This window comes from Pongo abelii, chromosome 4 (assembly GCF_028885655.2).
Source record: "Pongo abelii isolate AG06213 chromosome 4, NHGRI_mPonAbe1-v2.0_pri, whole genome shotgun sequence".
Taxonomy (NCBI): Eukaryota; Metazoa; Chordata; class Mammalia; order Primates; family Hominidae; genus Pongo; species Pongo abelii.
The window spans coordinates 151,413,345-151,440,740 of NC_071989.2; the positions used below are offsets into that span (position 1 = coordinate 151,413,345).

The 27,396-nt window shown below is 41.0% G+C and overlaps 1 protein-coding gene across 11 annotated transcripts in view; it reads left to right on the plus strand.

The window, feature by feature from the left end:
* ARHGAP26 (Rho GTPase activating protein 26) overlaps positions 1-27,396 on the plus strand; it is a 462,069-nt gene that overhangs the window by 274,378 nt on the left and 160,295 nt on the right. For all 11 annotated transcript variants that reach the window (XM_009241146.4, XM_054556004.2, XM_054556006.2 and 8 more), the window contains exons 15-17: positions 9,905-9,992; positions 11,494-11,552; positions 13,099-13,204. In XM_009241146.4, coding sequence (XP_009239421.1) covers positions 9,905-9,992; positions 11,494-11,552; positions 13,099-13,204 — 253 coding nt within the window. The remainder of the gene's footprint in view (positions 1-9,904; positions 9,993-11,493; positions 11,553-13,098; positions 13,205-27,396) is intronic.

Here is a 27,396-nt window from a genome sequence, read left to right on the forward strand (position 1 = left end):
TTGGCCAGTATGGGACCATTCACATGATTAGTTTCTCAATCTCAGACCAGTCACATGGCCCACAGCAGATGGCCTGGATCCTGTGCCTATGTTGGGGGATGTGGGGGATGGGGTGGACAGTTGGGGTGGGGACGGGGTTAGTCCCTGAAACCCAGTGGACTGAGCAGGATTATTGATAGGAAGATGGAGAAGTGCTTTCCTGAAATAATGGCTGTTGCTAGCTTTTTTAAAAATATATATCTAATACAGATGTAACAATATCAGATTCTAGCATTAGGAGCATAATCTTGGCTACAATGTGGAGCATGTATTTCATTATGGAAAGACATGGAGGAAGAAGATGGTTGTAATAGATTAGGTAAGGCAAACCCTATCAAAGGCTGAACCAAATAGGTGCTCTGAAGTCAGGAAAAAAGGACACACTCATAATGAGTATACAGAGAGAATCAACAGGACTTTTAACCAACTTGATATGGGGGAACAGAAGGGGCAGAGAGATTTCAAAGATGACAGATTATTATGTAAGATGACACTAATGAAAAGAAATATGACATTTTAGACTGCTTTGCTAATCCAAAAAAGAACCACTTTAGCTCAGTTGTGTTAAGCAAAAGAGTGGTTATGAAAGGATCTTCTTTTTATCACTTTTCTTAGTGGCCTTCACACAAGATATTTGTCGTGTTCTCTTCCTTGATTTTCCTGGGGATAGAGAAAATAATCATGAACATTTGAGAAATGTCATGAAAAAGTAATAACTAGCAGCTGAAAGTCACGAGGGCAGCTGCCTCTGCCAGGAGGACATTACAGATAGACTGGAATCTAATCTGAGATCCAACCAGAGCTGCAAGATGACCACAGTGTAACATCTAATTGAAAGTTGAGAATGATATCCAAGATTCTCCCCACCAGTTAAGTAAGTTTGAATCTCTCAATTACGGAATCACCAGGGCTCTAGACCTGAAGGGGGAGCTTCATCTTCTCTTTTGCGAACATGCCCTCAACTTCATCAATTCTTGGTACTGGTAGTGTCTGGGCTAGCCAAGAGTATAAAATAAACATGGCACCTGTGCTCCAAAACCTTCCCCTGAGATGGTTGGGCCGAATGAACCTTTCATTAACTATTTCTTTATCATACATTCATTGGATGCTTATTATGTGCCTGGTACTGTGTAAGATTTGGTTTATCTGTCCAAGGCTCTCAAAAGTGGAGTAGTATGTTTTGGTTATTGAAAGTATGGCTGGTCAGGCATGGTGGCTCACGCCTATAATCCCAGCACTTTGGGAGACCGAGGCAGGTGGATCACCTGAGGTCAGGAAGTCGAGAGCAGCCAGGCTAACATGGTGAAACCCCATCTCTACTGAAAATACAAAAATTAGGCAGGGTGTGGTGGCTCACACCTGTAATCTCAGCACTTTGGGAGGTCAAGGTGAGCGGATCACCTGAAGTCAGGAGTTCGAGACCAGCCTCACCAAATAGTGAAACCCTTTCTCTACTAAAAATACAAAAAATTAGTCAGGTGTGATGGTGCATGCCTGTAATCTCAGCTACTTGGGAGGCTGAGGCAGGAGAACTGCTTGAACCCGGGAGGTGGAGGTTGCAGTGAGCCAGGACTGCACCATTGCACTCCAGCCTGGGCAACAAGAATGAAACTCCATCCCAAAAAATAAAAAATACAAAAATTAGCTGGGTGTGGTGGTGCGCACCTATAGCCCTGCTACTCAGGAGGCTGAGGCAGGAGAATCCCTTGAACCCAGGAGGTGGAGGTTGCAGTGAGCCGAGATCACACCACTGAACTCCAGCCTGGATGACAGAGCAAGACTCGGTCTCAAAAAAAAAAAAAAAAAAAAAAAAGGCTGAGAATTAAGTAAAACCAGAGACTTTTTTGAATTACTTCGAGTTTATTTTTTTGTACTCTTAATTCATTGGAGGACTTTGGGTTGGAAGAGGAATATGAGAGCCAGTGCTTTGAGAATGTCTTCTTTGTACTGATCAGGATTCCTTAAGAAAGCTTGCTAAAATTCCTCATAGCAAGTGCAGTGTGGCTTTGTACTAGTGTCCTACCAAGAGCTACCCTTGATCCCTTCCTCCTAGCAACAGAAGTCATTAGTCTTTGGAGAGTGAAAAGGACTCTCAAAGGCTTGCAGATTCCTAGAAATAGAATGCCTTCTGTGTGTCTGGGGGTTTTCCCCCCTGAATATTAAGTAAAGATAAATCTTTCCAAATTTTAGCCCAACTTTTTAATCTATACTATTTAATATATAAATCAGCTATACACTTGTTCAGTGTATGTCTGTCTCTCTTCCTGTCTCTCCGTACATATTTTAAATAAATTTTTTCCTGATGAAAAGTTATGAGTGGTCATTGTGAAAATTTGGAGGAATACAAAAAGTAGAAGAAAATAACAGTTCTATATACTAGAGTTAACCTTTATTAACTGTTTTGTCATATGACATGAAAATGTTATATTATTACCTGTTAAATTTAGTATAGTATACTATACTAAAACAGTATGTTTACAAAATTAAACTCACTGTGCAGATATTACAGGTTTTATTCATGTAACACTATAGAGTGTCTATTGTCACATGTCATTCAAGTTCTTCTAGAGTGTGATTTTCTCAGGCACATATTGCACAGATGCTCTATAACTTTTTTAATCAGTCCCCTGTTCTTGGATACATGGGCTAATTGCAATTCTTCATCATTCTAGAAAGCACTCAGGTAAACATCCCCATAGAGGCAGGACAGAGGGTAAACATCCCCATTGAGGCAGCAGAGACTAAGAGCGTGCATTTTGAGATTAGACAAGTTACAGTTCCACCGCTTATTTCTTTGACTTAAACAAATGATTCACACTGGTCTAGTCATCTATTTCCGCATCTGTAATAATGGCTCCTGCCTCCATAGTAATGTGAGGATGGAATGAAAAGATGCCTGTGGGTTGCTGAGTCCAGAGCCTTCACATGTTAAATATAAAATGTTAGCTGTTATAATTTTTATATGCATCTCTAATTATTTCCTCAGGACTTATTTTAAGATGTTGAATTGCTGGGTCAAGGTATGTACATGTTTTCAAGGCTCTTAAATGATATTCCCAAGTTTGTAGTTAGCAAAGTCTGAGGAGACTATCCTACACCCCACGTCTTTGCCATGCTGTGTATTACTGTTTTGCATATAAATTATTAACATTTTTAAATGTATCTTTTTAAATTTAATTTTGCATTTCTGTAATTTTGGGTGAGGTTAGACTGTTTACATATTTATTGCTGATTTATGCTACTTTTGTTGAATTGCCTGTTTGTATTCTTAGCCTATTTTTCTATTGGTATGTTCTTCTTTTTCTTTAAAAAAATTTTTTTTGTTTTATTTTTATTATTATTATTATGCTGCTCTGTTGCCCAGGCTGGAGTGCAGTGGCTAAGTGTTGGCTCACTGCAACTCCTACCTCCCAGGTTCCAGTGATTCTCATGCTTCAGCCTCCTGAGTAGCTGGGATTATAGGTGCATGCTCCCACGCCAGGCTAACTTTTGTATCTTTTTAGTAGAGTCGGGGTTTCACCATGTTGGCCAGGCTAGTCTTGGATTCCTGACCTCAAGTGATCCACCCGCCTTGGCCTCCCAAAGTGCTGGGATTATAAGGCGTGAGACACTGCACCTGGCAGTGTGTTCCTCTTTTGATTACAAGACCTTTTTAGATCTATAGACTATATTTTCAATATGTTTTTTCAGATTAGTATTTGTCTTAAACTTTATGGTGCATTTGTTTTTGTTGTCTTATGACTATTTTATTGAGATGGGGTCTCACTCTTTCACCCACGCTGGAATGCAGTGGCGTTATATTGGCTCACTGCAACCTCCACCTCCTAGGTTCAAGTGATTTTTATGCCTCAGCTACCTGAGTAGTTGGGACTACAGGTGTGCACCACCGTGCCCAGCTAATTTTTGTATTTTTAGTAGAGACGGGGTTTCATCATGTTGCCCAGGCTGGTCTCAAACTCTTAAGCTCAAGGGATCTGCCCACCTTGGCCTCCCAAATTGCTGGAATTACAGGTGTGAGCCACTGTGACTGGCCTATTTTAAATTTTTATGATGTCCAGTCTGTTATCTTTTTTCTAAATGAATTATGCCATAAAAGACCTTCCCCAGGCCAGGTGCAGTGGCTCACACCTGTAATCCCAGCACTTTGGGAGGCCGAGGAGGGCGGATCACAAGGTCAGGAGTTCGAGACCAGCTTGGCCAACATGGTGAAATCCCATTTCTGCTAAAAATACAAAAATTAGCCAGGCGTGGTGTTGCACATCTGTAGTCCTAGCTACTCAGGAGGCTGAGGCAGGAGAATCACTTGAACCTGGGAGGTGGAGGTTGCAGTGAGCTGAGTCGTGCCATTGCACTCCAGCCTGGGTAACAGAATGAGACTCCGTCTCAAAAAAAAAAAAAAAACCTTACCCAATCTAGAATGACAAAGACCTTAATTTTCCTTAAAATCTGTCATGCAAAGTGGAAACTCTTCTTTTTCCTCTAATACTTATCCACTTGACCAGTATCCATATGAGTCATCTTCCCCCTTCCCACTACTTTTATATATCACCATGTAATCATTTATACACATTGGGGGCCACTGAAGGAGTTTTTATACATATTTTTCTAAAGACAAACAAATCTCTTTATGTATGTTTTTCTGTAATTCTCAATCTTTTAAACACACCAACATTTTTCACCTTTTTAATGCTTAATTTTTCTCCTGATTCTTTATATTCCAGCAAAAATTCTCAAACTTGTCCTCCATCTCAGTATTACTCATTTAAAATTGTAGGGTTGATTGTGATTATTATTTTGCTGTTTATAATGCAGATTTTAACTTTTTGTAATGGATTTTCCAATGTCTTTATTATCTTTACTTATTTAACTCCTTTTATTTCTACTTTTCAGGTATAATCTTTATTATTTCAGTCTGCTACTTGTTTTATTTTGTTGTCTTAGTTTCTGGCATCCATATTTTTAGAATTTTACTTATATGACAGAGCTGGTGTTTTCTGAATTATTTTTCAGAGTGCTTTGGTCTCTGTATTTTTTGCCAACAAATATTTTATAGGATTTTTTTATCTTCTGTTTAATCAAACCTTTGCTCTTAAGCTCACTGTGGATAGATTCTCCTTGTTCTGCTATTTTCCTGAATCCTGTTAGAATCATTATCTTACATGATGATTGGAGGGCTGTTGTACATAATTTGAGCCAACTTTCTGGTATTCTTAAAGCTTTCATTTAGTGAACCTATAAGCCTGCATTGATTTTTCCTGGTTTTGCTATTTGGTCATGGTCCTGGGAGAAGCCGGATTTACTCCTGGATAATCTGAAGCATGCTGTGGTTCTTCCCTCATGACTCTCATGTTTATTCTAGGGCTTTCCTTCTGAATTCACTTGCCTTGATATAAGAGGACCCCCCTCCACTTCTGCTCTGCAGTCTGATTTCATTGCCTGGATTATAATCTCATGACAGCTCTGGGTGCCCCAGAGAGCAGCCCCCAAAAGTGTGTTTGCTGGAGTGGGGTTGGGGGGTTGCAGCATGGCCTTTCCCCCACACCCCTGGGTGGCTTGGGCTATGTTTTTGGTGGGCAGAGGGCCACCACCTATCACATTGTTTCCCCAGCTGGATTTTCCTCAGGCCTCCATCTAAGCTTTGCCTAGTGGATATCCTGGTGGCAGGAGAATGTTGACTGAGAGCCTAATTTTCTGTGCTGTTAAAAATTTGTGTTCCTTTTTTGTGTGTTTTTACCATGATGATAAAGGACTGCAAATTCAGCATCACTGTTTTTCTCGTCCTGTAACCTTTTTTGTTCTTCTTCTTCTTTTTTTTTTTTTTTTTTTAAACCACATTTAAAGCAAACTTAGTAAAACAGAGAACACAATGAAGGTATTATAGAGCAGTGCTGTAAAGCACAGAATTATAGTAGCATGCTTCACCCACTTACCGCCGATCCAGCCATGAACTATCCTTCTTTACTCTGGGACCTTGAATGTCTGCATTTCTTTTTTCTATGCCCCTTATTTCCCATACCTTTTCACAGAGTGGCATTCAGAATGCTTTATGATGATTTCTAAGACCTAAATGCTTACATAGGATTAAGTGGAAACAGCCCAGACTTTGAAGACTGTAGCCTACTGGAGTAGGGGAACCATGAGAAGAGCTAACATCCAATTTTGTCTACCAGTAAAGGGTAACAGACAAAGGATGACAGGACCAGAAGATGATAGACTACTTGGATAGAGGATTGATCATTCTGGGAGCTAGCAATACGGCTACTAATCACAATCCTGAGTCCCTAAAGAAGAAACACACAGATGGAAGCTCACCTCCTCCTCTGCTCCAGCCACAATCACCTTTGCCTGTTGGGATGCTTCAGGCAGGCTCTCCTAAGACTGGGTCTTGAGCCAGTAAGAGCTTTTGGATCTCAAAACAGAAGGGACTGTTAGAGATAGGATATGCACATAAAAAGCTGGCATTAGCAGTTGCCTCTACCTTTTCATGTATATCTGGTTTTTTTTTCTTTGAATTCTTAACATGTGCGTGTATTACTCTCTCACTTAAAGAGAGAAAAAGATTAATTTGCATACACTATAATGCATTATTAGGAAATTCAAGAGTACATAGGTAACTTTCCTAATAATTTCCTCCAAAATATCCTTCATTTTGTCTGCAACACAGTGATAGACTAGATGGCCCTTGGGACTGATCCAAGTGTGACATTTCTAAGACATTCTCCCCTTATAACCACTGCTTCCAGTCTGTGTCTTCTGATTTTCTGAATTCATGTGATAGTAGGTTCAAGAGGAAATAACATTCATTCTGCTTTCCCCACATGATGCCTTTTGTACACCGGATTGCTCCTCTAGTTTAGATCTGTTTTACTAAGCAGCAGTGGTCAAGGGACATGGTGGAGAGAAATGTACTGAGTTCTAAAGAAGAGTGTAAATGACGTGTCTGCGGCATATTCAGATGCCATCAGGAAGTTTCTGCAAGTGAGGGTAGCATCAGGAGGGAGGTGTGGAAATCAGCAGCACTTTCTGAAAATGGTGTAGCTTGGGAGGCTGTATTCAACTTAGTTTGGATTTTAAATGAATTAAAATGGATGTGCTCAAGTTATGAGCCTTGCCTCATCAGTGCTATAAAAAGCCCTTTAGCCGGGCTGTAATTTGACTCTCTTCTCTAGTGTTACGCAATATTCCTATGGTTACAGAGCCCGAATAAGTGGAAGCTAATCATTAGTTTGCTAAATGTGGTTCATGGAACAGTTCACAACTCCCAGACTTGCCAACTGCTGCTTGTTCAGTTTCATGTTCACTCTTCTTGGGTAGAAGTTGGTTTCTTCTTTAGAAAAATGTACAGTAACATTTGTCTCACATCCAGAAACCATGCAGGATGGCAGCTCTCCATGTGTCTTAGGATGGGGAGGGAAAGAGGTCATGCAAAGCAGAGGTTTTTGATACATACTCTTCTGCAGGAAAAAGCCATTCATGGAGTGCAAGATGACAAAGACACGAATTAAAGTGGCAGACATTTTGGATACTGGCAAAATCACATTTTGTGAACTTTTCAGAAATTTGCTGTGATAGAACTCTGTAGAATTTACTGTTCTGTGGCCCCAGAAATAAAATTATGCTCTTGGGCCAGGCGCAGTGGCTCATGCCTGTAATCCCAGCACTTTGGGAGGCCGAGGCAGGCGGATCACGAGGTCAGGAGTTCAAGACCAGCCTGGCCAATATGGTGAAACCCCATCTCTACTAAAAATACAAAAATTAGCCGGGCATGGTGGCGCATGCCTGTAATCCCAGTTACTTGGGAGGCTGAGGCAGGAGAATCGCTTGAACCCAGGAGGTGGAGGTTGCAGTGAGTCAAGACCGTGCCACTGCACTCCAGCCTGGTGACAGAGTGAGACTTTCTGAAAAAAAAAAGAAAAAAAAATTATGCTCTTTAGGTTCTTCCTTGTTTGTTTCATGTGACAAGAAAGACTTCATTTTATTGCTCGGGGTCACCTGCAAACATCATACGGGTACTGTGCCTTTGAGAGCTACATGTTTCTGAGCTGGGGGCCCTTTCCTCTCTCATAACCCAGTATGTGTCAGAGGAACACACGGAGAGCAGTAGATACCAGCTGGATTTGTGCCCCTACCTGGTGATGATAGGCTAAATCCTGAAGCCATTCATGAGTATTTGGTCTCTTTCTATTTGGATGAAAGTGGTTTCTTTCCCAGGAAATAGAAAATGTCTTCTGCCCACCTGTGCCTTAATTTTTTCCAGCTGAAAGGCTGTTGGCCCTGCAGGAGGAACAGCTTTCTTCATTGATGTCCCAGAATTATTCTTGGAGACTGTTCAGAAAGATGCAGTCTGGTGGCTGCCTCCCTTTACCTGGTGCATCATTTAGATCTCTTTGCATTGTAAAAAGACGGAAAACCTGACCTCACCTGGCTTAAGGGGAAAAAGGAATTTACTGGCTCACGTGATAAGAAGGAGAGGCAAATACAAGGGTTCAGGATACACCATTTCTGCTTATCTCATCTCTGGGTTGTCGGACTTTCAGGCTCTGTGTGGTGGCTCCTGGCAGTTACATAACCTCCTAGTGCAAGCCCAGCAAACAGCAAATATCTGTTCCTGACTCCTGGAGAGTTACTCTGGGCAGGCTTAGGTCTTGGGCCATCCCTCATCCAGGCATTGAGTCCAGAGAGTTGATGTACTTTTGGCCAGTCTGTCTTGAATCTCATTCTCCACCCCTGGAAAAAGTAAGAAAAGGGTTGCTCTCCTACTCAAAATGAGGTGCTATGCAGAAAAAAAAAGGACTGGGAGTTGGTGGCACAGAACTAGTCTTTAGCCAGTATGAGGGAGCTGGATTCTCCCTCCTGTGCACTGAAAAAGACTCTGTGACCCTCCCACCAGTACATGTATGACCTGGCCTGCCTCACCAGGGACAGGATGGGGATCTGTGAAGCGATTACACTCCCCAACCTCTGCCTCTTCTTCTCACCTCCTTGTGTGCTACTCAGGAGGATTATAAGAATTATCTCTCCTGTTCTTTTATCATACATGCTTGTTTAAAATATACTGATTTGTTTAAAAGTCCATGCAAGAAGAGACAAATTGTCAGAGCTGATATAGTTATGGTGGTTCTCATTGCACACTTGAGCTTAAAGCAGTTTTTTTAAAAATACAAAAGTAATGGAATAAAATCATACCACAGTCCACCACTTTAACCCAACCACTAATTTAGAGTATTTCCTTTCAGCCTTGTTCACATAAAAAGTTCACAGAAAAAGTTTCTCACAAACATGTCTTTTTTTTTTTTTTTTTATTTGACATTATATAATGCAGGCATTTTCCATGTTGCTTTACAGTCATCGTTGTCATATAAATCGGCGAGGTAATATTCCATCAGGTAGACAGACGGTAATTCACTTAATCATTCTTCTATCGTTGGACATTTAGATTGTCTCCTTTTTTGTTTTTTCTGCTTTTACAAAGAAAAGTGTGTGCTGAACATTTCTGGGGTCTGTAAATTTTCTCATGCCTTATCTTATTTTCTGAGGATAGACTGTGAGAAATGAGATTACTGGTTCAAAGGGTGTAAACATTTTTAAGACTTTGATACATGTTACCAAATTGCTTCTCAAAACTCTTGCATTTGTCTCTCCTGCTGCCAGCAGGATAGGAGAGGATCAGTTTCACTGCATTCTTGCCAGCAAGAGATAATGGAATTTTTAGACATTTTCCTAATTTAATAGGTAAAAAAAATACTTGTCGTTTTTGTTTTACTTTGCATTTCTCTAGTTACTAGCAAGATTGGATGCCTTTATGTGTGCTTATTTATTAGTTCCATTTTATGCTGTGCTTTATGTAGTCTTTTCTTCATTTTAGACCCCAAGACTGCTTCTGAGACAGAAACAGATATCTGTGCTGAATGGGAGATAAAGACCATCACTAGTGCTCTGAAGACCTACCTAAGGTAGGGACTTTCCATTTGCAAGGCAGAGTGCCAGCTAGTTATCGTGCAATCAGGAAGAAAGCAGTTTTATTTTCAGACTCCGGAGAGCTGTCGGGTGGGTGTTTGAGATGTGGAAACAGCTTCTGTGTGGGTGCGTTTAGCTCAGCTGGTCAAACCAATTGTAAATCATCCATAGTTGATGGGTTGCCTTTGTGCAATGACACCATGAGTGATTTAGGAAACTTTGTTCTATATGAGAAGTATTGTGATAATTAGCCTTGAACAGAACCTAAAATGGGGTCTTCCCTGAAGTCCCTGAATAATCTGTTAAGAACACAAGGAATCATGAATCATATTCTGTTAAGAATGCATGATTACATACCTCATGTATTTTGATAGTTTCATACTTTACACAGAGTACATTGCTGACAATGGTTCTTAAAAATGAGAACTTAATGGAACTCCTTTTTGACTCCTTCCCTTACACTGGACAATATTATTTCCCTGGAGAGACTATTTTCCTTGTATCATTTATGTGTGATATTACTGTACCCTCTCTATGCCTCCTTTCATTATTAAAGGTTGGGTTATTTACCAGCTGCCTGCATCTTAGTTTCATGAATAGACCAAAATATTTATGCTGGACTTGAAGGACAGGAATACCATAGTTCTTACAAAAAAAGGTGGGACCTAGTCTTCAAAAGAGAGGGGAATGGTCATCAGAAATAGCATAAGTCTTTGTGTGGATTTTTTGAAGGTGCAACTGGCTGGAAAGCAAAGGAAGGAGGCCACAGAAAAGGAATTGCTAATGTAGATTTTATTGGCTATTGGGTAATTAGAGGCAAGAGTAAGATATAATGTAAGTGTTAACTAAAACTAGGAGTCGAATTAAGGGACCCAATGAGAATAAAATCTGAGTCAAGAATAATGTATAGTCCTATTGAGAAGTTTCTTATTTGAACTATCAGAAAAAAACCCTCAAGTTTATGGTTAAACATACTCATACCCCAGCAGGTAAAATTTGTTTATATCATACCTAATGTTAGGGGTTCTAGCATTCTGGAGCAATACTCCATAGTGAATTCACCACCAAAACACCTACAAAAATCTTTTATAGTGTTTCTAGATTAATTGATTCTAAAAACAAGCCGCTGGGAAGATCAAGAATTGCAAATATGTAGTTAGCTGCCTGTTTCTCAGACACATCTTAAAATGCTGTTGTTGATAGATGAGTCACTGACTGAAAAGGAAATCTCTTAGTTTGTGTTAGACTCTTGCATTAGCACTGTTTTAGTGTTGACAATGAAACATAGTTGTATCTATTCCTTTAAGAAAGAGAGAGAATAAAAATTTTGGGTGAAATCTCAGAACCCTTGCAATAGGGAAACTACATTGTTATTGTTTCCCTGTGATCTTTGTCTTCGAGAAATGTAATACAGTTTGTCAGTCTCTAGGCTGCTATTTAGAGAGAATATGATTATTCTTATTATTAAGCTGACTAGCCTATCTCCTTTTCCTCCAGAATGCTTCCAGGACCACTCATGATGTACCAGTTTCAAAGAAGTTTCATCAAAGCAGCAAGTAAGTCTTTTTTGTCTCAGTTTTAAGGGGAAGAGAATAGATTTTTTTATTTCAAAGAAGAGTCAGTATCCCAAAATAAATATTACCTAACCCTTCACATTCAGCACGTAAACTGGCCACATAACATACTCATGAGATTCTAACATGGAATAAAAATGAAACAAATAGGGATTGCTAAGGGCCTTTCTACCACATTGAATTTACAGCAGAAGGGAGAAACTTCAGAAGTCTTTTTTTTTTTTTGAGGGGAGGAGGATATTGGAGGGATAGAGAAAAACAAGTTTGCCTTTCTAGTTTTGATTATTGGAGTTCTAACTTCTTAGGTTTTTTCCAGCCTTTGAGTAGCATTTTGCAGAATGAATCAGACATTGCACATTACCTAAATTGAGCATTGGAAATGTTTCCCTGAATATGACACCATTTATATAACTTCACAGTCCTCTTTTCCATTATGTCTTCCATTTACAGCTTCTGATCATTCTTCAACTATATCATCCAGGTTCCTGGTGTCATATTACTGGTATTAAAATACATAGGGATTAGGTGCAAGCTACTCTAAGTATACTGGAATCTCTGGCTACATGGGTCAGGCCTCTTGTAAAGGGGCAGAAAGATTCTCTATCAGATTTAAATCCGGCATGAATCTTCACAGTATTATTATGTCGATAACTTGTGCCTCTCCTGGGTTCCTTTCAGCCTTTAGAATTTATTTACTCTGGTAGCTACTACTGGCCTAATTTAGTAGTACCTAATGTTCTGGTGTCCTTATCTACTCATAGTTGTCCCCTTAAAACAGGAAGGAGAAAGCCAGGAGTGAAGGTGGTGTTTCTGTCATTTCTTTCTAGAGAAATTACAAACCCATAGCAACCATTCTCTACTTAAACCTTACATCAGTTCTATAAATAGGTGTGATGAGTACCATCAATCTATTTGCCAGAGTAACAAAGCCACTTACCTTGGTTCAACCAAGAGAACGTGACAAGCCATGATTTAGGTTACAAGTTGGCAGAAAGACTTGAATATTTTATCTGCCATTTCTTTCTTTCTAGCAGGCTGGTTGTCATATGTGACTTGAGGATACTGGACATTTCCTTTGATATCTTTGATGCTGTCTCGAGGTGTTATTTTGATATTTGAAACCCTTGCAATGTTGTTCATGTAAGACTTGTTTATCACTTTACAAGTGCATAAAGTTCCTTACTTCCTTGAAATGAAGTCTTCCCTCTAGGGAGCCAGCTACTCCTGAGTTTGTTCTCAGGAGCAGCTCTGGGTGTGTAGTTGACTGGCTCCATTTCATCACGTCATCATCTTGGCTTGGATTTTTTGATGACAATTTTTTTTGGCAACCCTGTTCCAGAAAGCACCATTAAAAGGACTTCCAGATCTAGTCATGCTGGCCACGCAGTATGCACACAAGACAGGATTGTAAATCTTTGAGAAATACCTGGGCTGTTAGTGCTCATCCTTTGGTTTCCCTTGATTTTTCAACCTTAAAGTTGTTTAGCTGTGACACTGATAAAATATTACCTCCCTCCTTCCTTTGCAGAACTGGAGAACCAAGAGTCTCGGGTCTCTGAAATCCACAGCCTTGTTCATCGGCTCCCAGAGAAAAATCGGCAGATGTTACAGCTGCTCATGAACCACTTGGCAAAGTAGGTTTAAGACCAATTACTAGCCTTTTTCTTACCCCTGAAAGTTCTTATCTTAGCAGTGAAGCTGGTCTCAGTTCTGCTTTTGTTTCTCTCTCCCACTATTGCATCAGGTATGCTGGAGGCTTAGGAAAGAAATGTGTGAAATGTTCATTGCAGTGGAGAACAGCAGCAAATGCCAGATGGCCTTCCCAGAGGATGCTGGGGAAGTGCTCATGCAACCAGGCCACCAAGCAGAGTTTTCAGGGGGATTTTACCTATGGTGATCAAGGGCAAATTGGAGTGTGTTGTCCATGATACCAGGTCACCACACAGAATTTTGTGGGATTATATGTTCTTATGCTCATCAAGAACAAAAAAAAATATGTTGTGGGTTTACAGAATTTGGGTTTTCAGTAAAGAGGACTGGATTCTAGAGCTGACTCTGTTATTAACCTGCTGCTTAACCAGCCCTGAACAAACTGCTAAACTTTCTATTCCTTAGTTTCCCCATCTGTCTAATATGGATAATAGACTCCCCTTTTTCTACAAGGATCATTGATTATTGAAGTTACATGCATTAAAGCCTTTGAAGAAGTATAAGGAATAAAGGAATTATTTTTGGCAAATACTCACTTGTCATCTGAGATAATCAAAGCATTCAGTAGGGACCTGATTTTCTTGGAATGGTTTTGAATATTTGTGTATTTACTGTTCCTTGACCCTTTTACAAATGGCATTGCTGACTTCCCATGCTGCATTCGTCACTACTTGTGTGTGTGTTCTAACCTTCCGTTGACTTTGATGGTATGTTCTTGATTGCAGACTGGAGCACAAGAAAAGAATGAGAGCATAACAGTTAACCTAAATTATTAAACCCTACATTCTATTGAACTGATGTGTTATAAATTTGGCCCTTATAATCCATACTTTGCTATGCCATTAGGGTATTTCTTGGGGATAAGTTGATATTCTTCTGAGGGAGATCGTAATGGTTAGTTTTCATCTTTCTGTCAGGCACTTGATATTGCCTTTGGGAAAAAGAGTGATATATATCATGAAGATTTCCACCATTTCCTCATTTCCATCAAGAAGCCAAGAGTGTCTGGTGTGTTATTGGGAAGCAATTCGGCAAAGCCACAGTTGCTCCGTTATTGACCAACTTTTTTTCTTGGCTTGCCATATCAGAGCTGCTTGTTCAGGAGTACTTAGGAAGAATAGCAGATAACATGCAAGTTTACAGGAGAATGCCCTAAAGGTGTCAAAGGATCCCGATGAAGCATGTTTAAAATAATGGGAACTGGGCTTTAAAAAGTAACTCCAGATGCTCTGAGATGACAGTTTAGTACCGGTTCCACACAACCTAGAGTCAGGCATTTGTTAAGCAGAGAAGCTGGTTTAGATCTTAGTTGCAAAACTGCACACTTGAAGGACAAACACCAAGACATAGGAGGTTCCAGGTGCACCCTCCAGCCTAGTATGTGTGGGGATGCTTATGACTGCTTCATGGCCATCGGGTCTGAAAGAGGCCTTCAGGCCTGCAGAGAGCAACTGGAGAAGGGTTAGGAACCATCTGAAAGCCATGGGCCTTTTCAAGCTGTGCAATTGGAAGGAGAGCTTAATTGAACTGAGAGAGAACGAAAGTGAAGGGTGACCCAGCAGAGCCAGTGCTGCGTTTTTCCTACTTTTAAATTTCCTTTAGAATTGTTAGGATTCTTTAAAGAAGAAGAAAAAAGGATTTAAAAAACAAAACCAAACCCTTAAGGTAGATCTTGAACAGTTGAACTTGTTCATCTCCTGGTTGGATGACTCACTTTCTCCTCCTTTTCCCACCCTTTCCCCCTCCAGTCCCATTACATTCAGTCCATCCTTGTTACTAACCTAAGAGTTGTAAACTGGAATTTGCAAATCACAGTTGTGACCTTGACACTTTTTTGTTTTTTTGGCCTTCTAACCAATTTAAGGCAATTTTATTTTTGGAGTTGTTTACTTCATAGCATTTCTTGAGCATTGTCTTATCTGTGAAACTTGAGAATGATTTTCTGTGGTTTTATGGCATGTTTTGATCATTTAATTATCAAGAAATCTACCTGTAGACAAGCTCTCATGCTGTATGTAATGTGAGTTGGTTAGAGCTAGTGTTAGACTATAGCAGACTCAAATTCTTAGCGTGCTGTGTTCTTGGTCTCCCGAACCTCTATATTTAAAATGTCCCTGTGGAGAAGGATATGAATGAGCAGGGTTGAATCCAGTAAAGAGTATTTATTTAGGTCTGAAAAAATTCTTTGGCATCCAGAGGAGTTCTAAGATTCCACTTAAACTTTATATTCTCATTTACAGCACTGTCCTTATTTTAAAATCAAGCAGTAAGGGAAAGTTAACTTGGGACAAGAAGTTTGTCTAATTCCAGTTTTCTCAGGTTTAGACTTACCCTAGGCTATGCCTGAGCTATTGTTCCTCTGGGCTACTTACTTAATGGTCAGCTTCCTTCCTAAGTTTTGGTTTCAGGGCTGATTCCGCTGGAAAACTGGTGTTTACTTCTCTTATTACTTACTGTTTGCCTTGTGCATCTCGGAATTCTGGTTCAAAGGCAAGCATTTTGTATTGTATATTTTTTAAAGTACTCTTTTGAAACATTTTCCAAAACTGATTTCCCTTAGCCACAGAGGGAGATTTAAGACATTTTATATTTAATCCCAGCTAAAAATTCATTCAGAGGGAAAAAAAAGTATTGGGTGGGGGGAAGGATAAAAACTCCAAACCTCTAAAGCAAATGATTACCAGGGTACATCCAAATCATAGAGATGTTGGATTTGTTTCAGACCTCAGAAGGAACATAAAAATTATAGGCGACCATGCACATATTTTTGTAGTTTCAGCTTAAATCTACTATGATAATTAGATGTTTTCTGTTTGGATCTTGGAATCTAGTATACAGTCTGGAGTCATGTGCCTCCAAGCATGGTTAGAATAACCTGGGGCGCTTGTTTACATTGACATTTCTGGGCTCTGTGGGTCTACTCAGTGAGGCTCTCTGCCTGGGAATCTGCATTTCTGATTTATTTCGCAGGTGATTATTATGTGAACAGTGATCTAAGAACCACTGGCCCAGAGAATGGGCCATATGCAAGGATTTTCTAGGAGAGAGAAAAATGGTATTGAGAGGAATATGGATTGGGATGTAGGCGAATATTAGAATTAGAAAGAAGAAGCTCAAAGCAGTGAGTTCAAAAGGGAGATTTTATTGTCGTGATTAAATTAGCTTTTAAAAATCCAGTTTTGACTTTCCAAGTCTTTGCAGTTTGACTTTGCGTTGAGTTTTCAACAAATGTTTTTGTTTTAAAATCATGCAAAAGGCATTTTTACTTAAGAAAAAAATTATTCCCAGCTAGTTGTGGATCCTTGTGCCAATTTTTCTACCTCTTTGAGCCTCAGTTTTCTTTCTCTTCCAATTGTATAATTCTGTTATTTTTATCAGATGGAGCAGGACACGAGAAAAGTATCCCACTCTTATAATCATAAGAGGAAATAAGAGCAGATGAGTAATAAAGACTAATTTCATGGTAATTTCCTAATGTTTACATATTATGACTCCAAGTATGTTCGATATCCCCACACATACCATTCGTAGTGGCTCATTGTAGATTTATTACGGTGTATGCAGTGAGGAAGGATTTCAAAGAACTCTTCATACATCAGGAGTAGATATTAAAAATACCTTTTCACAGCTGGTTTTCCCAAAATACTTATTGAGAAATAAACCTTAGTCTCTTTCCTTTTTTGGAGCAACTGTTCCTTTGTTGCAGGGGCGTTGGAGAGGCAGAGCACTGTCTTGCTTCCCCAGAGAGATAGGGTATCATTTAGGATGCTTTGAGCTGCAAGAAACAGAAAATCCAATTGAAAATGGCTTAAACAATAAGGAGATCTGTTGTGTCATGACACAGAATCTGTCCTGAGAGTTGGTTAGTTTCTCAGCTCATGAAGGACTCAGGTTATTTCCATGTTCCTGCGCAGCCAGCGTCTTCTGTTGGCTAGCTCCTCGCAGAGTCCCAGCATACTGCATTGTGTCCTTGCATGTTAGTGCTTGTCCAGAAGCAGAAAAGGCATTATTTCTTCTCTGAGTCCCTTTTTAAGGGCTAGGATGATACTTGTCCCAGACATCCTCCAGCACACTTAATGTCACATCTCACTGGTCCAAAGCAGTCATTGGGGACCACCATGATTATTTTCCACCCAACAGGATTTATTTGAGCCACTTGTGGGGGGATTGGATATTAGAATAAAGGCAGAGCTTTGACAGAATAAAGACAGCCCACGGTGTCTACAGCAAGTAGTCTTGGTAAATCACATTCAACAGAGAGTATTAAGTCTATTGCATGGTGTGCTAACACAATCAAGATATATAGGACGAAAAAGACCAATTTTGGGAGGAGAGATGAGTACATCTGCAGTGTGGGCACATAGGCACTAAATTACAAGATTTTAACTGGTGGGAGGTAAGAGAGGGTAATGAAGAGGGCAAAACTGACTTTACTCCATTGCCTCTTGCTGATTCCCTATGTGTTCTTTTCATTACCCAATTGTCTAATGTTTATTTTGATCATCTGTTATATGTTGTGACTTTCCAAAATGGACAAAATTCTGTAGATCACTGGGATTATAAAGGAGTATTGTGGGGAAAATGCTTGGCATACAAGTGAGACCTTATCAAAATATGTAGACTCTGTTGGCAGAAGTTATCAAGGATTGAGCATGTTGTAGCTTGGGTTTTTTTTGTTTTTTTGGTTCCTGTGACTTGAGTCTGAGTACTTCCAGGCATCCCTGCAAATCAAAAAGGATGTATTCATATTTCTTTAATGATCTAGAAACAATGAATTGGGTTCATGTACAAATGCTTGTCGTTATAAAAAAAAGTCTTGCCAGGCATTGGCACCAAGGAGGATGAGACCTAGTGGTTCAGTAGCATTCCTTGAAGTTCTTAAGAAGGGTTCAAAATAAAAGGAAGTGAACATTAAGACTTAACATAAGCACATTTTAGATACTCTAATATTCCTTCTTTCTCCATCCCAAGTCTAGAAGATAAGATTTAACTTACCAATGAGCTGTTAAACATGAGAAGAGCTAGTTATTCATTTGCTGTCAAGACTAGTCCAAATAAAATAGCCGTAGAATTTTACAAAACACATTTAAAGAAAACAGTATTTTGTGATGATGGCTTGGATGGAAAGCTCCTGTGAGTTTCTCTGGCTACCTTCCCTCAGCCGTACACCCTGGCTCCGGAACCTTTGTTCTCTCTAGTAACCACTGAATGCTGCAGTGCTGCCAGTGCAGGATTGCTTGGCCGCTGGGCCACTGGTGGTATGGCCTGATACCCCCATGCAGCCACATTGACCCCATTCTCCAGTCCCATCGGGCTTTTCCCTCACTGACTCCCACCAGGAGTTCTAGTGATTTTAACCCTTTTCTATCTCTTGAATCTGTCTACTTTTCTCTGTCTCCATCAGTACTCCTGTAGTCCAAGCTGCCATTGTGTCTTTCCCACACTGCTTGCGAAGGCCTCCTCCCTGTTGCTCTGGCTGGTGGAGCTCTGGCTCTTCTCCAGTCCGCAGAGTGCATGTTGTGCTTCCAGGGAACTTTGAAAACTGCAAATCTCAGCATGTGATTCCCCTGCTTAAAAAAACTTCAAAGGCAGCTTCCCCATTGCTCTTAAGATAAAACCCTGGAAATGGCCTCCAAAGCCCTGTCTGGACCAGACATTTCTGGAATTTGCAGTTTCATCTTGTGTCTGTTTCTCATGATCACCATCCTGTCCCTACTGCATGGCACACAATAGACACTCAAGAATATTTGTTGAGCAAACGCATGAAGAGTCTCTTGACCGCTTCTCAAATACCCACCTCCCTGCTCCATCTTTTTACCTTTTGCAATTCATTTTCTCCTGTCTGGAATGGCCCCTCCCCAGCCTCTGCCTGCCAAAGGCTACCTCATTCTTCTAGCTTCAGCTCAGATGTCACTGCCAACAAGAATCCTTCCTGCCACAAGTGCCCTCTTGCTTTCCTGAGCTCCCACAGCCTTTGCTTGTTCCTCTCTTTTAGCATGTATCACATTCCACCTGGTGGAACAGTTTGCCCAGGTATGTATCTCTCCCTCCTGTGACATCTTAAGCTCTCAGGGGATGGGCAGTCTGTCTCCCTTGTCTTTGTTTCTTACCTAGAAGTTACAAACGAAACCCAGGGCCAGAGCAGCCCACACATGTTTGGTGGTGGTGGTGTCCTACACATTACTGTTTTGAAACTTTGAACAGGTTTCCAACATCTTTAAAGGGGGCGATTTTACTTGAAAAATTCGTATCTCACCACTGACAATTGGCTGGAGCTGAGTAGCAGCCACACCCTATCCCCCAGGGTGTGCCTTCTCCAGTTCGCCTTAGTTCCTAACAGTCCCTGTTGTCTCTTGCTCCCGGCCTACTTCTTTCAGGTCTCCTACCTGCCTGGCCGTGTTGTAGGCATTTGGGTTTTCAATCCTTGCCTACCTATTGGCTTATGCCAAAAGAGGAGCTCGATATTTGGTGAATCACATAAATGAGCAAGCAGAAATGGGCTAAGGGAGTTACTTCCTTGACTGGCTCTTTTTTTTTTTTTCTCCTGAAAGATTTATTATTTCTGATAGATGGGAGGTCCATGAAAGAAGTGAGTGATACCGCTTCCTGGCCTATTTATGGGTATGGGGCAGGAAGAAGAGTGCATTTTTTTTTTTAAGACTAAGAATGGGATTCTCAAAGGACCTTCTCCAGCTATTTTTGGCAGAGCCAAAGGAAAATCTATTTAAAGGGACAGTGCACAGAGCACAACGACATATTTTAAAGCAAATAGACAACTTAGCACTTTAAATTAATGGAAATGGAAAGGAAGAAATCAGAGCTCAACATTATTTAGCCTCACCGCCAGACCTTTGCTTACTTTCAACACAAGAATTTGTCTGTTCTGTGGCTTTGTAGCCTTTAGAGATAGGAGAAAGAAAGATATCAGTTCAGTTTAAATTGTTTGCCTTAAAAAACCCAACAAAATTTCTGAATTCAAGGAACTAAATCTTTCACATGTAACGCCCATTCTGAAAGGGGAAATGCTTGACTTCAAGCTGTTAATGTTCAGCAGTCTTAGAGCTCCTTTGATTTGGGTCTCTTGTTTGTTTTGAGTTGTTCCACTTATGTTTGCATTTATTTTCTCAATAAATTTCCTGTTTTCTGATTCATCTCTTCCTTTTCTGAGTCCACGGAATCCCCTCCCAAATTAAGGGAGGAGTGGGAGGAAGACACTCTGTTTTTCTTACTTGGTGCCGCCTTTAATTTCGGGAGTATTATAAAAGTGAGAGAGTATCAGCAAACATGAACATGACTCAGTTTCTTCCTTGCTAATCCTTAACAGAGCTTAGATTTCTTATACATTGGCCTTGGGAGCGTGTTCTTCATGAAATGCCTCTCTTTTTGGCTGAGTGGTGGTGGATAAATTGATTCGCTCACACTGTTTTGGGCACTGGAGTCCTCTCTTGCTGCATCCTCTTTGAATTGCATCATGAGTGTTATCTGCGATACTTATGTTCTCACATTGACTGGTTACTCACCAGCTCTTCAGAACAATTGTGGCTGAAACGTGGCAGCTGGCAGACTTCTACGTATATGAAGTTAATCTGTAGGGCATAAGAGCACAGTGGTTAAGAGAGAACATTCTGTAGCCAAACTGCCTGATTTTGATCTCATCTCTTATGTAACCTTGCATGTGAATTATTTCTCTCTGCCTGAGTTTCCTAATCTGAAAAAGATGATAATAATTGTATCAGAAAGTTTTAACTTAGCACATCAGGTTTTTTTGGCTTCTCCTGTTTGTATTACAGCCACCACTGAGATGACCACTTTTGTGTGGGCTCCGCCGCCCTTCCTGCAAGTGCAGCCTGGTAGCCTGAAGCCTCATGCCTGCGTTTCTTACCTCCCACCCTAGGGAGACATGACACAAAATGGCATTCACACATGGATACACTGGGACAAGGGGAAGTTAAAAAACTCTGAGGGGAAAACCTTTGGCCAGTGGGAGAAGGGGGCTGAGTATCTCAGAAGCAATTGTTCAACAGCCTCTTTGAAGATGGTCTCAAGAGATTGAGCAATTGTGTTAGTGCTTGAACCAGATGGGGTCTAGCTTCTCTTCTCCGCCTCATTCTCCTAAGAATCCCCTGGTAAAGTAGTGTCAGGTAAGCCTTTATGTACAGTTATGCGCCACGTAACAACGTGTCTATCAACAGTGAACCACATATATGACAGTGGTCCCTTAAGATTATATCATGTTTTTACTCTATAATTTCTATGTTTAGCTATGTTTAGATGCACAAATACTTCCCATTGTGTCACAGTTGCCTACAGTGTTCAGTACAAACATGCTGTGTGGGTTTGTAGCCGAAGAGCAATAGGCTATACCATAGAGCCTAGGTGTGCAGCAGGCTCGACCCTCTATCTGGGTTTCTGCAAATGCACTCTATGATGTTCACACAGCAATGAAATCGCCTAATGACATATTTCTCAGCATATCTCCATTGTTAAGCGATGCGTGACTGTACTTCAAGTCTCTTCTTTCTGGAAAACCTAAAGTAATACAATAATAGTGCCCACCCTTTTAGAGATGTGCAGATTAAATTAATCTACACAAAGTTCTTAGAAGAGTGCCTGGCACATAGTATACCTTCCGTAAATGTTAATTTCTACAATCTGTTGGAGAAATCAGGGAACGGGAGAAAGAGGATGATGGAGCTGGCTTTAGGGTGTGGGAAATTGGGGCAATTGTTGAAACCAAAATAAGTCGTTCTTGCTGACTAGATGGGGCTTTCTTCATAGTTTTGTTATTGGCAAGCAAAACCCTTAGGGCTGGATGCTAAAAACATAGCACACACAGCTGTTGTCCACTTGGGAGGTTTCTGTGTGTGCATGTGTATATTTTTGCCTTGCTTGTGTTTTCTTGGCAGTTTGTGTGCATTTGGCCCAAAGGGCTGAGCATCTCTCCCTTCCTACCAAAAGATGAGCCAGCACAGGGCCAGCTGGGAGAAAGAGCTGTTCATATCTGGTTTCAGGTCCTACCTTATTGCAAGTCTCACACTTCCCTGTGAATATCAGGGCTCTTCATGATTCAGATGCTCCATGGAGTGGTGCACCTGTTTGAAGGAACAAGCCATGTGGGGCTGATTTCCATAGAGGTTACCTCCCCCTCCCCCTCCCCTGCCCCTCCCCCTCCCGCTTCTGCTTCTTGGTGTCGCAAGGCTGATTTCATCTCCGATGCAGCTGTCTTTGCTAGAGTTTAATAACTCTTAATTTCCTGGAGGGGGATGGCACGTTATATCATGAAGACTCATCTTTGTCTGCATGCTCTGGAAATTTCCACTCATCTTTGTGATCTTTGAGATGTTTCCCTTTGTGGGAGAGTCTGACTTTCCTTCTGTTTTACTCAGTTTGACTGCCCTCTCAGATGCCATTCCCAGATTAAACATGACCATCCACTGTGAAAACGACCCTCTTGACCTTCCAGTTTCCCCCTGGGAGCAGTCTTCACATGGATTTCCTTCCCCGAGTTACTGAAATCTGTATTGAAGTATTAATCTATACTCTAAAGGAGGTCATGCCTATATTCAGCTTCATTCTGTCTCGGTAGATATTTTTTCACTTTTGCAGTTTCACCCCAAGAAAGGGCTTGAACAAAAGTTCAGGGGGTTTGAATTTTGGTGTCAGTCTTTTCTGCTTCCACACATGCACAGGAAAGTTTTTCTTCCAGCAGTTTAGCATCCTGATTTATTTTGTGTTTCCAGTTTGGTATTATAAGTCACTATTCTTGATTCTCTTCAGTAGGCAGTAAAGGAACACAAAATGTTGGGTCTTGTTGGTATATTGTAAGCAGGTCTTGCTATGTACTTGGAGATGCCTAGAATTGGGTAGAATAGGGTCACTGTTTTATTAAAGTCAGATATTCCATGAGGAAATGGGGCACCTTAGGCCTCAAAAATCAGTTTGTATATTAGTTCTTTGGCTGTAAGCAACAGATGTCAACTGTGGCTAATTTAAAAAATAAAAACAGGGTCCAAGAGCAGTGGCTTACGCCTGTAATTCCAGCACTTGGGGAGGAGGCCAAAGCAGGCAGATCACTTGAGGCCAGGAGTTCGAGACCAGCCTGGCCAACATGGTGAAACCCCATCTCTACTAAAAATACAAAAATTACCTGGGTTTGGTGGCACTTGCCTGTAGTCCCAGCTACTTGGGAGGCTGAGGTACGAAAATCGCTTCAGCCCAGGGAGGCAGATGTTGCAGTGAGCCAAGACCATGCCACTGCACTTCAGCCTGGGTGAGAGAGCAAGACCTTGTCTCAAAAAATAAAATCAAAAATAAAAGGAACAAAATATATCGAAAGGCTCCTGGGTCAATCACGTAATGGAAAGTAGAATTGAACCATCAGACATCGCAAAGCAACCTCAAGGGCCCTTGTGGTACCTGGCATCCTGCTACGTTTCTCTAGGCCATTTCTTCTTCTCTTCTAGATGATCATCTCAGATGTTGCTTTTCATTCCACAGAGAAAATAGACACAATCAGAAGAGAACTTCTACAAGCTACCACTACAATATCCACACCTGTGCCCATGTTTCTGCCATCTCTCCTGTGTGACAGGGGAACCCAGTGCTCCTACCCAAAGGCATTCCCTTTCCTGGGACACTTGAGCTGATTGATTCCCCATTGGATCTGTAAGGACTTGGGTGCTTCAGTAGTTTCTCCCTCTATCTTCTATGTCATTAACTTTTCTGTCTCTACTAAATCTTTCCCATCAGCACATAAGCATGTTGTAATTTATGCAATCCTTTGAAACATAAAAAAGGAAAAAGCAACAACTACAAAGAATCTTTCTCAATCCCATATCCGCTTTTAGGTACTATCCCATTTTTCTGTGCTCTTCCCAGAAGAACTCAAATAGTTGCTTGCTGTTCCCACATCCTCTCTTCCCACTCATTCTTTCTTGAACCTCAGGCTTTTATGCACACTAGTCCACTGAAATGCCTCATATCAGTATTGCCGATGACCTCATGTTGCTGAATCAATTTCAGTGTTCCCTTCCTTAATTGCTCTGAAGGATTTAACACAGATTCCCACTCTCTCCTCCTTGATAAGCTTTCTTCACTTGGCTTCCAGGACACCATACTCTCCTGGTTTTCCTCCTTGCCTCCTTGACTTCTGCTTCTCAGTCCTGTTTGCTGTGCCCCAGGACTCTGTCCTTCAGGCCTCAGACCTCATCTCCCCTCCTGCCATCCTCTCTCCTCCCCAATGAGGTCTTCCTCGATTGTTTTAAGATTGCAGTCTCTAGCTCCTTCACTCCCTACCTACTAGAATTGCTTAATTTTTTCCCATAACACATGTCAGTATCTAATATACTATATATTTGATTTGTTTACTCATTGTTGTTTTCTTCTCCCTGAAATGTAAGCTCCACGAGGTTGGCAATTGCTGTCTGCTCTGCACTACTGTATCCTTAGCAACTAGATCAGTGCCTTGCACTGCTCAATAAATATTTGTTGAATAAGTGAATGAGTGGAAAATATCCAGGTAACTCATAGGTAGCCCTTTTCAAGCACTACCTTTACGATGTCTCAGTTCCAACTACCTTTGTCCCCTTGTGAATCTACTGCAGGTTAACATTCCTAGTAAAAAGAGTTATAATGGTCTCTCCTGGGTAAGGTCCCCACATCTGTAGTAAGGCGGTAGTTGGGGACTCACCTGTCTTTCTTGATAGGACCACATGTAATGGGAGAAAGACATCCAATTGGAAATTTTCCAAGGAAAAATTGGATGCCATCATTCAAAAGATGCCAAACAAGTGAAAATGTCAGCTGTTTATAGGAGTTGTGCTTGCTGAAATTCAGTTTTTTGCCTTAGATAATTCCTGTTTTATATTAGAAGTTTCAGGTCTTGGTACAAATTTTAACTCTGTGATGGATCTTGTAAGTGCCTCAATAGCTCTATTATGCATCATTATGTGGAAGATAAGACCATCATCATAATAAAACAAAACAGCAAACAGCATTCAGATATTTTCCTAATACTTGGTTACACAGCTTGGTTCCCCAGAAGCCTGATTCTGTTTTTGCGGGAGCTAGCACTTCCCAAAGGCCTGGGCTCCCTTCACAGCATGTCTTCAGACGTCCCCTGGGCCCAGAATTGTCTCCAGTGGTGTTTGGTGGAGTGCCGATGGTAGCTTCTTGGTTCACCAGTCCTCAGAATCCAGCACATTTAAACCTGTTCTTTTTAAGTCACCAGGCAAATGGGGGGGTTCCCATGTCAAATATGCCGCTCAGGCTAGCTGGTTAGTCAGGTTTTCTTGTTCTCTGTATTAAAAGATAATCTTGCCATTTTGCTACTTTAAGAACTATATTTCCCTTCATAATAGAACTGCCACTTAAATTGCTTTGCATGCTACCTAGTTATGAGCTTCCCTTCCAAATGTTGTCTGTCCTACAAGGTCATTCTCCCCAGCCCTAGCCAGATTGTTAATGAAGCGAAGAACACTGGCAAACATGTAGATTATCCCTTCTTTGTTATGTTATTAATGTATAGTGACTCTTGACATAAATAGGCACATACCTACGCATAAATTTAACCAAGAAGATTGAAAACTTCTACAAGAGAAACTACAAAACACTGATGACAGAAATTGAAGAGAATACAAACAAATGGAAAGACATCCCATGCTCATGGATCAGAAAAATTAATATTGTTAAAATGACAGTACTACCCAAAGCAATCTACAGATTCAGTGCCATCCCTATAGAAATACCAAGGACAGGCCAGATGAAGGGGCTCATGCCTATAATCTCAGCACTTTGGGAGGCTGAGATGGATGGATCACCTGAGGTCAGGAGTTCGAGACCAGCCTGGCTAACATGGTGAAGCCCCGTTTCTACTAAAAGTACAAAAATTAACCGGGCATGGTGGTGTGCACCTGTAGTCCCAGCTACTCTTGGGAGGCTGAGGCAGGAGAATCGCTTAAACTGGGGAGGCGGAGGTTGCAGTGAGCCAAGACTGTGCCACTGCACTCCAGCCTGGGTGACAGAGCAAGACACTGTCTCAGAAAAAAAAAACAACGAAAAACAAACAGGGACATTCTTCACAAAAATAGAAATAAAAAGTCCTAAAACTTCTATGGGACCACAAAAGACCGTGAATAGCAAAAGCAGTCCTGAGAAAGAACAAAGCTAGTGGTATCACACTACCCAACCTCAAAATATACTACAAAGCTGTAGTAACCAAAGGAGCATGGTACTGGCATAAAAGCAGGCCCATAGACCAATGGAACAGAATAGAGAACCCCTAAATTAATCTGAATAGCAAAAGCAGTCCTGAGAAAGAACAAAGCTAGAGGTATCACACTACCCGACCTCAAAATATACTACAAAGCTGTAGTAACCAAAGCAGCATGGTACTGGCATAAAAGCAGGCCCATAGACCAATGGAACAGAATAGAGAATCCATAAATGAATCTACATATCTCCAGGCAGTTTATTTTTGACAAAGGTGCCAAGAATACTTACTGGGGAAAGGATAATCTCTTCAATAAATGCTACTGGGAAAACTGGATAATCTACGTGCAGAAGAATAAAGCTAGACCACCATCTCTCACTCTATACAAAAATCAACTCAAAATGGACCAAAGTCCTAAATGTAGGATGCAAAACAATGAAACTACTAGAAGAAAACACAGGGGAAATGCTTCAGGACATTTTTCTGGGAGAAGATTTTATGAATAAGACCTTAAAAGCACAGTCAGTAGAAGCAAAAATAAATGTGGCCCAGGTGTGGTGGCTCATGCCTGTAATCCCAGCATGTTGGGAGGCCGAGGCAGGCAGATTGCCTGGGGTCAGGGGTTCGAGACCAGTTTGGCCAACATGGTGAAACCCCATCTCTACTACAAAAAAATTAGCCAGGTGTGGTGACATGTGCCTGTAATTCCCAGCCACTTGGGAGGCTGAGGCAGGGGAATTGCTTGAACCAGGGAGGTGGAGGTTGCAGTGAGCTGAGATCGCTCTACTGCACTCCAGCCTGAGTGACAGAACAAGACTCCATCTCAAAAAACAAACAAACAAACAAAAATGTGATGTCAAAGTCCCATTGTTAAAAGTCTCTTACACAACAAAGAAAACAATAGAA